Source organism: Temnothorax longispinosus, chromosome 12, assembly GCF_030848805.1.
Source record: "Temnothorax longispinosus isolate EJ_2023e chromosome 12, Tlon_JGU_v1, whole genome shotgun sequence".
Lineage (NCBI taxonomy): Eukaryota > Metazoa > Arthropoda > Insecta > Hymenoptera > Formicidae > Temnothorax > Temnothorax longispinosus.
In genome coordinates, this window is record NC_092369.1 from 7,823,582 (window position 1) to 7,838,068 (window position 14,487).

At 37.8% G+C, this 14,487-nt stretch overlaps 1 protein-coding gene across 1 annotated transcript; it reads left to right on the forward strand.

The window, feature by feature from the left end:
- Positions 1-2,702: 2,702 nt before the first annotated feature.
- Meng (serine/threonine-protein kinase meng-po) lies at positions 2,703-9,728 on the forward strand. The gene is made up of 2 exons (XM_071795064.1): positions 2,703-3,099; positions 6,444-9,728. The coding sequence occupies exon 2, from the start codon at positions 6,444-6,446 to the stop codon at positions 7,608-7,610; it is 1,167 nt and encodes a 388-aa protein (XP_071651165.1). The 5' UTR covers positions 2,703-3,099; the 3' UTR covers positions 7,611-9,728.
- Positions 9,729-14,487: the final 4,759 nt, after the last annotated feature.

The following is a 14,487-nucleotide window of genomic DNA, read 5'->3' on the forward strand; positions in this document are numbered from 1 at the left end:
AGTTTGCGAAAACTGCGAAATCTCTTAGAATCTAGAAAGTTGCAAAGTAAATAGTACGAAGAAACTAATCTGAAGATCGCCAAAATCCAACGTCAGAAACCATAATATACAATACCTGACAAAGCGTGTGGAAGTAGAAAACTGTAATTAAGCTCTTTATTAAATATATTGAACTATTTATCACACACACACACACCACAATTTATACATTATAAATTATAATATTCCACCAAAATTTCATTTAAAACAAATCAAATTCAGCTAGAAGATATTAGAGCGCGAGAAAATACACAATGAAATGTCGAGGAATAAAGAAGAGCTCGAGACCCGAATGTACCATAGTTTGCGATGAAGATCTCGCGGTTCTCCAATATAGATGTTTCGTCAACCGCGTTCCGCGAAACCGTCGACTCGATAATTATATACCGACTCTCAATTCGGTCGCGGTGGCAGCTCCGCGAGAGTTTTCGCTCTTGTCCTTCTTCTTGCACGTCCCTTTTTACTCCTAAATTGCGTCATTATTGTGTATGTGTGTGTACGATTGAAGCGCTTTCGTCTCGCGGATCCACACGTGGGCGAGATCAATGTGTATCTGTGTTTGCCCTTGCGTAGGTGGACCACGTTCACAGACGTATATCGAAGGTAAATCTTCTTCGACACAAGTCCGCCCTTATATCCTTTTCTCCTCCTCTTTTCTTTCAGCTGTTTTTTTCTATTTTTTTTTCGTCCTCCGTTCTGATTCGCTTCTCAGCCTGATTCGGATTCACTCTGCAGTCTATTCGGAGAATTCCTCGAGATACAACCACTCTAATGGTGATGTCTCGTGTACTTTTGTTTACTCAACAGCGACAAAAAATATATCTTTACCAGGAATGGCTTAAGTTGGATTTAGTGAGATATATAGAGTTGGGCGTGAATTACGTTTTCCTGCAAACTTCCAAGTATCGTTAGATGACAAAGTTCATATAGCGAAAGAATGATCGTGGAAGAAGTCGTCCGCGCGAATGATAAATGTTCTTAAAGTTCAATGGCTGCTTGGCAAGCGCGCGAGACTAGTGTTGCACGGTTAGTCAGTTGCTTCGTAAAATAGACAATAGCCGCATCCGTGAAAATCTAATTATAGGTAAAGACGGACACTACTGCGAAGCAAGATTCGCTACACAATTTCGTCATTTATTTGGAAGTTAATTTTTTATTGCTAATAAAAGTCAATGTATACGATTGCCTCGGGATTTCCACATAAATCAACCACGTTGTTCTACTTGCTGTTCCATGGGACTTGTAGATACATATGCCCACGTAAATGTACAAGTTCGATGACGCCAATATATTTTCGTGCAACCTAGATTCTTTCTGTTTCTCGAAATTTGCCGACGTCAAGATCTTTCGCGTAAGTTGCGAATTAGAAAATGCGAATCGATGATTCGTCATGATTACACAATAACTTGCACTTGTACTTTACTTCCATTGTACTAATCACATCGACCGTTTTTCCTATTTATATCTTTAATATCCGGCTGTACACAGCCGAACATCTCTATGGACTCTCCGTATACTTGACATACATTTTAAAAATACTTTCAGGTGTAAATTCGGATTCGCGACGAACGCGTAATCTGCATTATTTAACAACGTCCATGTTGTTAAATTTAAGAAAATGATATCGGGTAAAACATATTTGCAAGAGACAAGTGTGAAATTTGTAATAAATCCGGAACACATTTTAATCTTTTACATTTAGATCATTTTCAATCATAGATAGCAATAACTAAAACTTTCTAAAATTACAACGCGATAGATGCATCCAAAAATATATAATTACGATAAATTGTAGAAGTCAATTGTAGTCACGTGACGTTTATTCCTTTCTCATTTAGCTTTATATTCATGGAAGCTGGAATATTAGACTGGCGGCGGAAAGTCAATAAATTCACTTTAAGTCGATCCGTGTCAATAATCCATTCGTGCAGGTACAAAAATATACTTTGTGGATTCGACTGATACCAAAATGGCTTTATGTTTGCAAAATTCACAGTCAGGCAGACAATAAAGAGCGACTTAAAAGAATAAAAGACGGGTATTAATGTCTTTCGTTCCTACAAATCAGTAAGAAAAAAATGTTATAGGTCAATCTCAATTTTTATATAAGGTTCCACTTATTATCTCACACATCGTTCTCGCTCGCAAGGAATTCTAATTATTCGTGAATAGTTATCGAGTCCTTATTCCTAAATCTCGAGAATGCGCTATTATTGAAGACGTAAGCAATATATTCGGTAACGAAAAATTAATGGACGCGACTTAACGCAAACAAAATAAAAAAGAAATCTAATTTGCATATACGATTAATGTATTTATTCTTCTGTAATTATCATAAACCAACAATTTGATCGACAAGATAGAATTTTTTTTATATGAACATGAATATGGCAATTCGTGACTAAGGATAGCGCATAATCGATCAATGGCGGCACGTGGAAGAATTCTGCGGTATATCCCGCCCCAGGTAACTTCCTCTATTTATCTAAGTGTCCGTCTCACCGTAACGACGCGACTCGTCGATTCGCATGATGCGCTCGTTAAAAAAAACCATCGCACGACGCGGCGTTACGTTCGCCCTACAACCGGCGTTGTCGTGTGTCTCGCACCCTTTTACAATCCACGTCTGCGCACCTCCCGACCGGGTCTATAAAAGCGACGCGGAGCGTCACGACGCTCCAGACGTTTGAGATACGCGCACCACGGGAAATGTGACCGAGCGTCGTCGTATCGATACCTCGTCACCGGAGTCTCTATTTCTGTGCCGTGTCTCTCAAGTGACACCTGCTCCGAAAGCGAAATTGTCAGAGGGACACAGTTGACATAATTCCTAACGCGCGCTGATTGGATTCGGCGTCTGTGATACTTGTGAGCAGCCGACATACGCGTGTCAGGACATCATCGCGATATGAGGATGTATAAACGAGGACACGCTAATCGGAATTTAGTCGAACAAGAGTGATTTATACGCGTATTTATCGATATATATATATAATACATTGAACACAGTGTACACAGAGTGAAGTGACGTTTCTGTCGATTGTCAAACGAATTTGCGTGGTACGTATCTTTGTAGTGTTATCACTTCGCTATCATTGTAGCTGCGTAACTTTAATTTATAACTGTGCAGGGCGCTTTCTAGTGCCGACTTTAACTCTCAGCAGTTACTAAATTTTATTGAGCTTTACGGCGGAATTTTATATAACCCGATTAAAAGAATTCATTAATATTGAAATCCGCTTTTTACATGATGGGATTTTGGAAGACTCCTGTATCTGCTGAGAATTAAAGATATATTATAAAAGTTATGTTTTCAAAATTATACTATGCTTAATGACGACCATGAATTTTTGTAAAATGTGTTGCAATAAAAAAATAACAAATGCAAAAAACTATAATAAATTGTCAATAAAAAAGCCATAAGAAATTAACAGTATAATCAATTGTAGCATACCATAGTATACTTTTACAAACGTTTAATTCGTTAAGGACTTACAGAGATAATTTCAGTGACACTTGTAGCGCGTATAAGTTGTCGATTCTATATATGTCAGCTAAATTGGTTCATTAAATGCACGGTATGCACGCACGCATGCACGGACGCACGCACAAGTATAACGCCGTGAACTCGCGTGTATTAAAATAGAGTGCCCAGTAAACATAAATGCTAAATATACTTGTGCCTCTGAGGCTTGTCAGAATTAACCGGTCCGAACCGGTGGTAATGTGAAAAAATAACCGTGACATAAAACAATGAACAGAAAATAGAAAACGAGAGACACCGTTATCTATTTGCCAAAATTAGAGTCAGTATGACATATAAAGTGTGAATTTAAATGAGCAACGTTTTTATAAAGATCGCACAGCAAACACACACACACACCTACGAGACAAGGACATGTAATTCGCGTATCACATTAATAATTAAAGTGAGAGAGCTCTCGATATGAAGCTTCGTCCCGTATCCGATATGACGTATTACGTTATTAAAATATACGTGATCGTCACTCACGAAATCTGTCGCGTCATACTGCATTCGTTTCGTCACATGATGACATTTACGTTGTGTCTCAAATCTCCAGAAATTTATTGAACGACTCGAAGGAGATAAATGTTCGTCGTTAAACGAACGATGTTTGTTTTCGTGTAGTTTATATGTCTCTTAATGATCTGTGTAATGCAACTTGATATATATATAAAACAAACAATCTTTCTAAACTGTTAAGAATATAGCTTAACCCTTAACTTGTTAAACCCTTAAATCTTTTTTCAAAACACTTAAAAATCAAGAATATATATTCTTTGATTATCAAATTGTTCGTATCAGACATAAGTAATATCAGAAGTAAATAACAATATATTGTAAAATAAACTTAAATAATATGAGTATATAGATATTAAAATTTCATAAACATTAATTTTTGAGTTTTAAAAAATTTCGACTGATTATGCGTGTTGAGTGGCGTAAGGCAATAATTTAACATATTTGCCATCTCTGCTTATCTGGTTTTCAAGTTTTCGTTTAAATTGTATTTTAAAACGTAAATTAAAATGTAAATTAAATATGTAACATTTCGAATTATCCTCATCTGACCCAAAATAAAGACAACTGTTATTCTGCCATATACATAATTATCTTTTATGATTTGCGCTCAATCTTACATCATACTTAATTGACTCTGCCTTATTTTTCATTAAAATTGTGATAAATTAAACGACAAATCTAATGGCGAATACGCGACGCTCTGTCATGAAAATAAAATTTGCGTGCGAGCTTGGCGGAAAGTTTTGGGATTCGGCACCGACCAGATTCACGCGCCGTCGACCAAAGCGTGAACGGTCCTCGCTATTGATCTAGCGAGGGTCTAAATGTCCTGGGTTCACCCGGCCACCCTCCGGTCCGGCCCGACTCTCAGGCTTTCCGCTGCACCGTGAGAGCGCAGCTCTCTTCCCGAAAGAAAACAACAGAAGAAAAAGCATCACGGTGATGCGCGCGAAGAAGATGAGAATCGCTATCTCCAGTGGCGACGTTCCAAAAACTCCTCTTGCCGCGCGCTCCACTAACCGAACTATCGATTCTCGAGACGGGCGATCGTAAAATCGAGCAGGAAACATAACACACGATTCCATTTACACGAGAGAGCAGATGCAGCGCGGCGTTTGATGACGCACGTGCGAAATCACGCAGCGAGCGTGACTGGAAGAGAAACGGCGTCTAAAACCGCAAGGAATATCGTTAGATAGATCAATGTCTGCTTAAAGTTGCCGTTATGCAACAACGACAGATGGATTCTGATAAATTCTAGTTCGTGCACTTTACCGGGGGAAATACGCGATTTCTGTTGTACACGTGCCATATCTATATGAAGTTCTCAGTACTTGCTTTCATCTGTAGATTCCTTGAATCAATTTATAATTGAATCTTCCATGTCAAAGTTTAAATCGTGCGTCAGCTTTTCTCATAAATGTCAGACGGAATTACACTCAATTCCAAATAGTAACTCTCAAATTAAAATAACAATTATATAAAGTAAATTTTACTTCACATTTTAAAGAAAATGAAGCTTTATCTAGTTATGTTATTTTCTCTGTCAAAAGAAATAATCAGATTTTTTGACGTCTTGTAAACTTTCTTTGAAAAACAAAATTTTTTGAACAAAGATTTGTATTTTCATTTGAAGAATGCTTACGTCATCGACAGAATCTTTCTTCAGACGGTTTCTACTTCGCACAACTCACAATATCGCACGTGTTCGCGATATATCATATTCTAGAACCGCGATTGATCTACGCGTTGCTATTTATGAACTAGAACGCGCGTTGCATGATCGGAGAAGAAGTGTGAATATTATCTTTTTGCGGAAGGAAGCGTGGGAACGCTCCTGAATATGGTCGCACGTTTGTCGCATTGACGATTGTAGGCGTAGTAGGTATATTCCTGAGCTTCATTGTTCCCACGGGACGAAGATAATATTCCTTTGACAGAGAGAGTTATCCAAGTATGAAATCAATGTTGATGTCCTTCAATGTGGACAGATGAAATTCTAATTTCCGGTCTCGACGAGGAGGCGGTCTATACAAAACGAAAATGGCAAGGACGAATACGCCAGTCTCTACGAATACAGTCTATACGAAATAAAAATAACAAGGGCTAAAAAATCAGTCTTTGTTATAATAACAATAAAAATAAATTATAATGAAATAATAATATAAAACTAAGATGCTTAAAAATAAAATTAATTAATTTAAATTTAAACAAAATTATTTCCTTTAAATATCTAATCGTACTATTGTATTCAATTTTTCATAGTTCTAAACATCGTTCGCTACTATGTAGACCTATCTGGAGCCCAAAGTAAAAAGATCTATTTCTAGAATAACCTTGAATTCTTTTTTTGTTCCAGATGAAGCTACACGAGAAGAAAGAATCAGGCATCCACAGAGTGCAAGAAGTGCCTCTCGAGGAACTGGACTTATCGAAGGAGTACAATGTGGAGAAGACTCTAGGCGAGGGTAGTTTCGCGAAAGTTCTATTGGCGACGCACAGGGCCACCCAGACGAGGGTGGTCCTGAAAGCGGTTCATCAAGAACTTACGTCGGAAAAGGATTTCTTCCGAGAGTTCCACTACTCGTACCACCTGAGCCCGCACCCCAATATACTCTGCTCGTACGCCGTCGCCTTTAAAGCAGAGAAATGTTTCGTCTTCGCGCAGGAGTACGCGTCTTACGGCGATCTCGCCGGCAACGTGAAAGCCGGCGGGCTCAGCGAGGACGCCTGTAAGAGAATCGCTGGTCAGCTTGCCTCGGCCCTCGACTTCATCCACTCGAAACAACTGGCCCATCGCGACATCAAGCTGGAGAACGTGCTGGTGTTCGCGCAGGATATGAGCAAGGTGAAGCTATGCGATTTCGGCTGCACGAGGCGTGAGGGCACCCTCGTGAATAAAATCCGTTGTACCTGGGTGCCGTTCCAACCGCCCGAAATTCACGAGATCATCAAGAACGAGAGGTACGCTTGCAAGAGGAGCTCGGACTGCTGGCAGTTCGGCATTGTCCTCTTCGTTTGCCTGACCGGCAACCCGCCGTGGCAGAGCGCCGACCTGATCCAAGACCCAGACTACTCGGCCTTTCAACGATGGCTGAAACGACGTACCACCAAAATCCCACCGACTTTCCGTCGCTTCACTCCTAGGCTACTCCGATACTTTAGGCGAGCATTTGAACACAAGCCGGAGAAGAGGCCGCACGTGACCGAGATCAACAAGTATCTAAAGGACTCGTGGTGCGTCAGTAAGATCAGCCACAGCGCGACGTCGACGTCGGTCGATGTCAGCGAGAGCCTCGCCAGGCGAGGCGACAGTCTGCTCTATCTCGACACCATCTTGGACGATCGGCACAACGTGGACGAGAACAAGAACAAGCTGAGGAAGTTGCTCAACAGTTACGGCCTGGAAACTACGGTGGACCAGAAAGTCGTCACCAAGAGGATATGGGAGTGGGTGATGCAGTGCGATTCTAACGTGGATACAGAGGCGGGTCTGATCGGTAGCTTCAGCACGGAGGACATGTGAGAGATAGTGAGAACTTGCAGCGAGCCGTGCCTTCGGGTCACCCAGGAAGAACCGACTAAGTTCCGAATGGGCAGCTTCTACATGCCGACCTCGTTCAGATGTGCCAAATAATCAGCTGGAGAGACCCTATCTAGCCGAGAGACACTTCCCGGAAAATTCGTTCCGCAAGAAAAGCGAGACACGATTCTGTTCCAGCGACATTTCCAGAGTGTCGAAATCTAATCACAGGCGGACCAATTATTGATGAACTTCCTTAATTAGTAAGAATAAAGATCGCAAAAAAATTCGAAAGACAATGATATTTACATTGATCGGTGTTGAAAACGATAAGTCACAATTAATATTCCCAAAAAGTTTAATGTACAAAGGATGTCATCAAGATGTTAAAAAGACATTTTAGTCTCTCAAGCGTCTTCATATTTAAAATTTTATGTTGCTTTGGGAATTTCGAAATAAAAGTAAAATATATCTCTTGATCATAAGATAGCAATTAAGTGTAAATGTGATATACAATTATTTAAATAGAAAGAAAGAGAGAGAGAGAGAGAGAGAGAAAGAATTTGTGAAAGAATGGTGATAAGCTGATAATTAGCTTGATGTACTAACTATAGAGACAATAATGCAGGTGCATATGATTTTTGCGTTAATCAGTTGTCCTGGTAAACTGATGGTCTTAGTGATGCCTTATGCCTCGCGATTAGGCGTGAGGTTAGACAGCCATTTAAAGATATTTTGTATATTCAACTTTGAAATCTGTTTCTGTTCATATTACTTAGTGATATATAATCTCTAATCTTTGTTAGGCAAGAAATAAGAAAGCAAGAAGACTGTATAATCCAGGGATTCCCAGACCAGAGATCGTAACTCCAAACGTAGCATAGTTTGTAAAAACATTTTCGGAAACAATCCATTCTTATTCCATAATAACCAGCAGATGGGGACAATCGAATTTTAATTGCTACGTAAACTGAGAGAAATCGCTTTATCTTTTAAAATGTTTATCACAATATAAGTTCAATAATAATTCGCGTCGAGAGAAAAAAATGCCGAAAACGTTTAAGAATCTGGCATTGCCGAAAAATGCGAATAGAGATCACAACGTGAGATGGGCGATTACCGGAAGTATCGTAATCAACAAGATCTAAATCACACAATTGTAGATACATTTACATAAACAGGTATATATTCGCATTCGTGCTAGACATGTATATACATATACGTGTGTACGTATATATACGTTATAGGCAAATATAGTACACATATATTCTTGTAGCAGTTTATGGTGTAGCGCATAGAGGTTCCGTTTGTAAAATTAGTTACGCCATTTCGTAACGGTGATATAGGTATAGCGTAATATTGCATGCACGTTGCGATTTCAACAGTTGTAATGGTCTCTCGCTAACGATCTCGCATTAAAACGCCCAGGGATAACAACATGTGAAACGGGCGTTTCGCAACGAATCAGTTGCCAAATTCATCGCTTGCTTATCGCGATTGGATATCCACACGATTTAATTCGCGTTATAATCAGAAATTTATCATTACAATTTATACATAAGCGACATCGTTTTCTATATTCTCATTTGTGATCGTACGGTAAACCGATTGAACTGATTTGCATTTTACGAGTATCCGAATTTGCGCGCACGCAAAATTATAAGACTGAACTGGAAAAGTCCTTAATGCATTGAAAAATTGAAAAAAAAAGACGTTGGTTTATTTTTATCCGATTTCGCAGACATAAAATCAGCAGTAAATAAATCGCAACGTGTGAGACTCTCCCTAGGATCCCACAAGTGGATCATTATCCGAATGAATTGTACACTCATAAGGATCGGCGTAAGAACGCGTTAGCGATCGGAATCCATGCGAATGCGTGTTTCTATATATTTGTACGTTGAATGTGGGAGTATACACGCGCGAGCATTATAACGTCGCTACTCGACAATATTCGGACAATCGTTATTATCTCCCTGCTATTCCTCCGTATTGTCCGAATTGACTAAGTGATAAGATAAATGAGGAACTTTCACAAGGAAGCTAGCGCGCGTAGCCTCCATTAATACGAAGCAATGTTTTGTATATATCGAAATAAATCTTAAAATTGTATAAAATTAATATACAATAAGTGTTTTAATTTTTCCACACACACAATCCTTATTTCAATATATATGTGTATATTTTACCTATTCCTAAATTAAAATAATTAGTTTATATTACCAGTTATATTATCATTTGTTATTATTAATAATATTTTCGTCAAATAGACTTTATTTCTGTATTCATTTATCTATCAGATAAGATTGTGTTTGTTAAACCATGATTTTGTTGTTGAAGCTTGACACCAAAAGCAACTATCTACCTTGCCTGATGTACGTAAATCTATTATCTAGATTACGTCTTGTGTAACTTTCAGCGAGAGTACAAATTGAATTGTGCATCAGCGGATTAATTAGGGCGCGTCGTTCGGATTTTTCAACCTACGCGGTCTACATCCGTCTGTACTGTAGAATGGGGTGGCTAGCCATGGCTCGGGTGTCGCTATGGCGACGAACCCTGGATACCCGGGCCAGCTGAAAGCAACGAACCACCCTGCCTCTCGCGTTCCCCCGGAATCACGGTATCGAAGCAAATAGATGCGCGATATAACAGGCGCGATTGTTACATACATCGTATTTTTTGTTATACCACGGCTTGCAGCTGTCGTAATAATTGACAGAAAGACCGACAGATGTACAGTTTTCTAGATCCTGGAAATTACCAACGTTGTACAACATCGAGTTGATCGAGCAGAATATCGCGTTATTCGATATTTGCATCTATGTCGAGAAACATAAGCATGCGCGCCATTAGCAAGGTCATTAGTCAACTTTAATTATGTAGAACTCCTAACCAGCTCGACCTTGATGTCGGGTAAGAGCACACGAACGCGGAACTTCCACTTTTTTCTTTGGAAAGCGCACGCGATTAGCTGAGGCAAAGGTGAACCTCACGAGAGGCAGTGTAATTAGGTATTCCGCGAGTCTCGAGAACACTTGAAACTTCCTCCCTTTAGAGAACAGAAGCACGAAACTTCAAGGCTTTGTTCTTGAACAATATAATTACATACTGATAATATTTAATGAGATCTTCTTTCTTCTTGTATACATTTCATAGTTTTCTCTAATTAATAATAAATTATAAAACATTTTAATCCTTTTTCTACTGCAAAATTACTTATATTTCTCAAAATTTTAAAAACAGATGCATGAAAGTAAGTTATATGTATAATATAACTATACATAAATATATATATTGTATAATTATTTAAAACAAGTAATAAAACTGTACTTGTGTAATTCTGAGAACACAAAAGAGTAAAAATATTAAGCGATTAAAAATTGAAACTTTTTTAAAACAATTCGATCTTAACAGATTAATTAAAATCTATAAAACATTTTTGAAATATTTCCTTTATAATTATATTCTTCTCATTTATTTAATATATTATAATTTTAAATTCCTGAATGTATTACATTCTTAAATTTTTACATTCTCTCATTCTTCATGATTTAACACTGATTTAACTATGGTTCTACCTCGATGTTATTAAGATAAGAATATCATATTATATCTTTAATTGATGTTACATCCAACTTGTCATCAAACTTTTGCACGTTTTGTCGTTCTTATGTTTAATGAGACGTTTGATGAGAACGCTTAGACGTCATTTGCTCGATTCTAAGAGTGCCAAGATAAATTCATCGTCCACGATGCGTCCTGATATTCGTTGACACTCGAGTACGTAATATTCGAAAGAATATTTTAAGACCTTTACTTATTTAATCTTTACTAGGCGACCCACAGCTGTGACATATCCTCGGCCCACTTTCCCGTTCATTACACATATTATGTATTCCAATACATATTCCAATTCAAATATATGTAAGATTCAATGTTATGAACATATAAATTTGATATCAAAGAATGAGGAAAAAACATAGAACAAACTTTTTTTAATTCATGTAATAACTTGCTCTCAAGAAAATCAATCTCGTTGATAACAAACTTAATATCCTTTGTTTCTTCTTCCTTTTCCTGTTTTTCTCTTTTCTCTTTCATTGTTTTTCTTTCCTTTTCTTTTTGTTTCTTGTCCCCATTTTCTTTCTTTCTCCTTTTCTACCTTCTTTCTTTCTTTTTCTTTTTTCTCTTTTCTCTAGTTTCTTATTTTGCTGGCAACGCCGAGTGTCCGAGGCCATTAGTTACGCCACTAGCGTGGATGCAGCAACCGAATGTCTCGACATGCACCCGCGTTCCATCATCTTCCTTCCGATGCGCGCGTATTTTAGATCGGCGTGCCGCTATTTCCATCCACGTGGCGAATATTCTCGGCGGCTTGTTTTGACAAGCATCGAACCGACTGGATACTTGACAGGACGTTATCTCCGCAAAGCGAACATCAAGCACATATACAGCGTGGAGGCATGTTTAAACGCATCGTAATACAACAGTACACGATGAGAGATTTAATCGATTGGTTCAACGCAAAAATCAACAGCAAATGCACATGTAACATTTACGAGTATCGGAAAAACAATATTTCAACAATATAATATTTTTTTATTACGCTTGTTATTATTACCTAAATTGATAAAATTATCAATTGAAAAATCGATATTAAAACTAGGATAACAAAACAAAATAATACTCTTATTTATTTCTATTATTTCAATAAAAAATTATGCACGATGTTACATTAGAATTTAGAAAAAGAGAATCTTCTTTTATTTTTATAGAAACTTTATACAATTCTACGAAAAAAGTGCAGGTTCAAAATTCTGCTAACGTGAAATATAAAATAATTAATCCTCTTTAACCATAAAAAAATAATTTTAAATATTAAAAATTAAAAAGTTTTAAGAAAAAATTGAGAAAAGATATTCAACAAGACAAAGTAGATTTACATTTGTCATAAAAAACATAGTAGAAAATGTAGTAGGTACTATAATTAATTGAAATAATTCCATCCTACTCCATAGAGTAAAAATGTTGTGAAGTAATCAAAGAGAAGAAGAAGAAAATGCCGAAGTGTTATCTTCACTTTCTTATCCTTAGTAAATCGCAGACGGATTTCGGAAACGAAATGAATTAAATCATATGTCAGAATACATATGTAGAGGAAAATGTTACCAAGGAGCTGTAAAATTATGCGTTATAAGAACGTAAAAAAAGTTATATATCATTTTACACGTCAGAATCGCGAAAGTTAAATTTATGATCTCATATAGAAGCTGAGATATAAATGTACGCATCGGGTGATAATGCAAGTTGATGTTAGGCACCTTCTCACGCAGACGTGCTGTCTCGACCAAGTCGCGTAATGCGGTTACTTGACGAAAAATAAAGCCGGGCAAGCCGCCACCGGGGACGAGTATCGTCATCGATCCTCCGGTCCAACGCCCCGATGTCTATTTTCATACCGTCCAACCTATTTATATATCGTATGGACAACGTGCCACATGTATCGGTGCACACTGTGATCGGTGCACCGGTTGCAGCGACACTCTAACATCTTAATCATCTTCGATATAACAAATTCTAAAGAAATCTCAATTTTCAAGAGTTGTTTGCATATAATTACAGAAATTTTTTAAGGAAGATAGGAATATTTTAATATAAATCTATTTTGGAATATACACAAAGTCTTAACGTTTTCCAAAAATAGTTGAATGAAAAGATTAAAATTTATTCTACGGAATTACGAATTCCTAATGTATCGAGAGTTATAAATTAAAGAATTTCACAAGTAATATCTAATTTTGAAAGTTCAACCTGTCTGAGCTCACTTTTTTTTTAATTCTCTTTAATCCACCTTACTTCTCCAAGGTTTCTATCAACCCCCGCTTTTGGACGCACTTATCTCTCACAGGATTATTGGGACAACTAACCGATCATGTAGGCGTATGGATTTACGGTGGAACCACCCGGAGCATTTCGATGGTAGGGTTCTATGCTCGCTTTACGACGTTGCATGATTGCCCTCTGACGTCAAAGAAAACGCTCCCCGGCGCGTTTACGTACACACGTACATAAGGGGGGGCCTCGCGAGAGAGAGACAGGATTAAAGGTCGTTCGCCCCGTCACCGGGTTCAAGCGCCTTTCGCGGGGCGGATGCAACCTATAAAAATGCGGCGATGATAAGGACGAGGACGAGGATGCGCGCGATTGCGCGTTGGGACATGCGGGACATATCTCGCTATTAGACAGACACATATACACACATCGCAAATAAACCTCCTGTCTCGGATGCAAGAAGAAACTGGTTTTCTTAATTCGTGCTGTTAACCGGTCCTAATAAAAACGTGCGACCCTTAATCTCGAAACGATCTTAAATTCGCGAGTACCAAGATAATCCAAATAAGTATGTATTCTGGGGGATATTTTCGGTGTATCAGCGACACAGACGCACATATGTACGCGATTTCCGATAGTTAAGAATATCAGCGTTATTTTCGTTTGTCGATAACTTTAAGTTAAAGTTGCATTTGAAAAACATAAATCGATAGTATTTCAAGCTAGAATTCATGCTTCCGTTTGTGACATTTCTCATTTATATTCTTGTTCTATTCTGCGATAGTATTTTTGTATCATACAGCGTTAATGAACCACATAAAAATACCTATGCATTTTGGATAGACCAATTCACAAATTAGATTATTCCAGAAATAAATATTCAGATCAATTTTCAATCTCTTTTTTCAACTGATTTGGAATTAATTGATTCTTAAGAGAAGTATCAATATTTTCAAATAATTAATGATTTAAAATAAGAAATAAACAATTAGCTTTTAGAGATGAGATAGACGATAAGACAACATTTTTTATTTAATTTCAAATA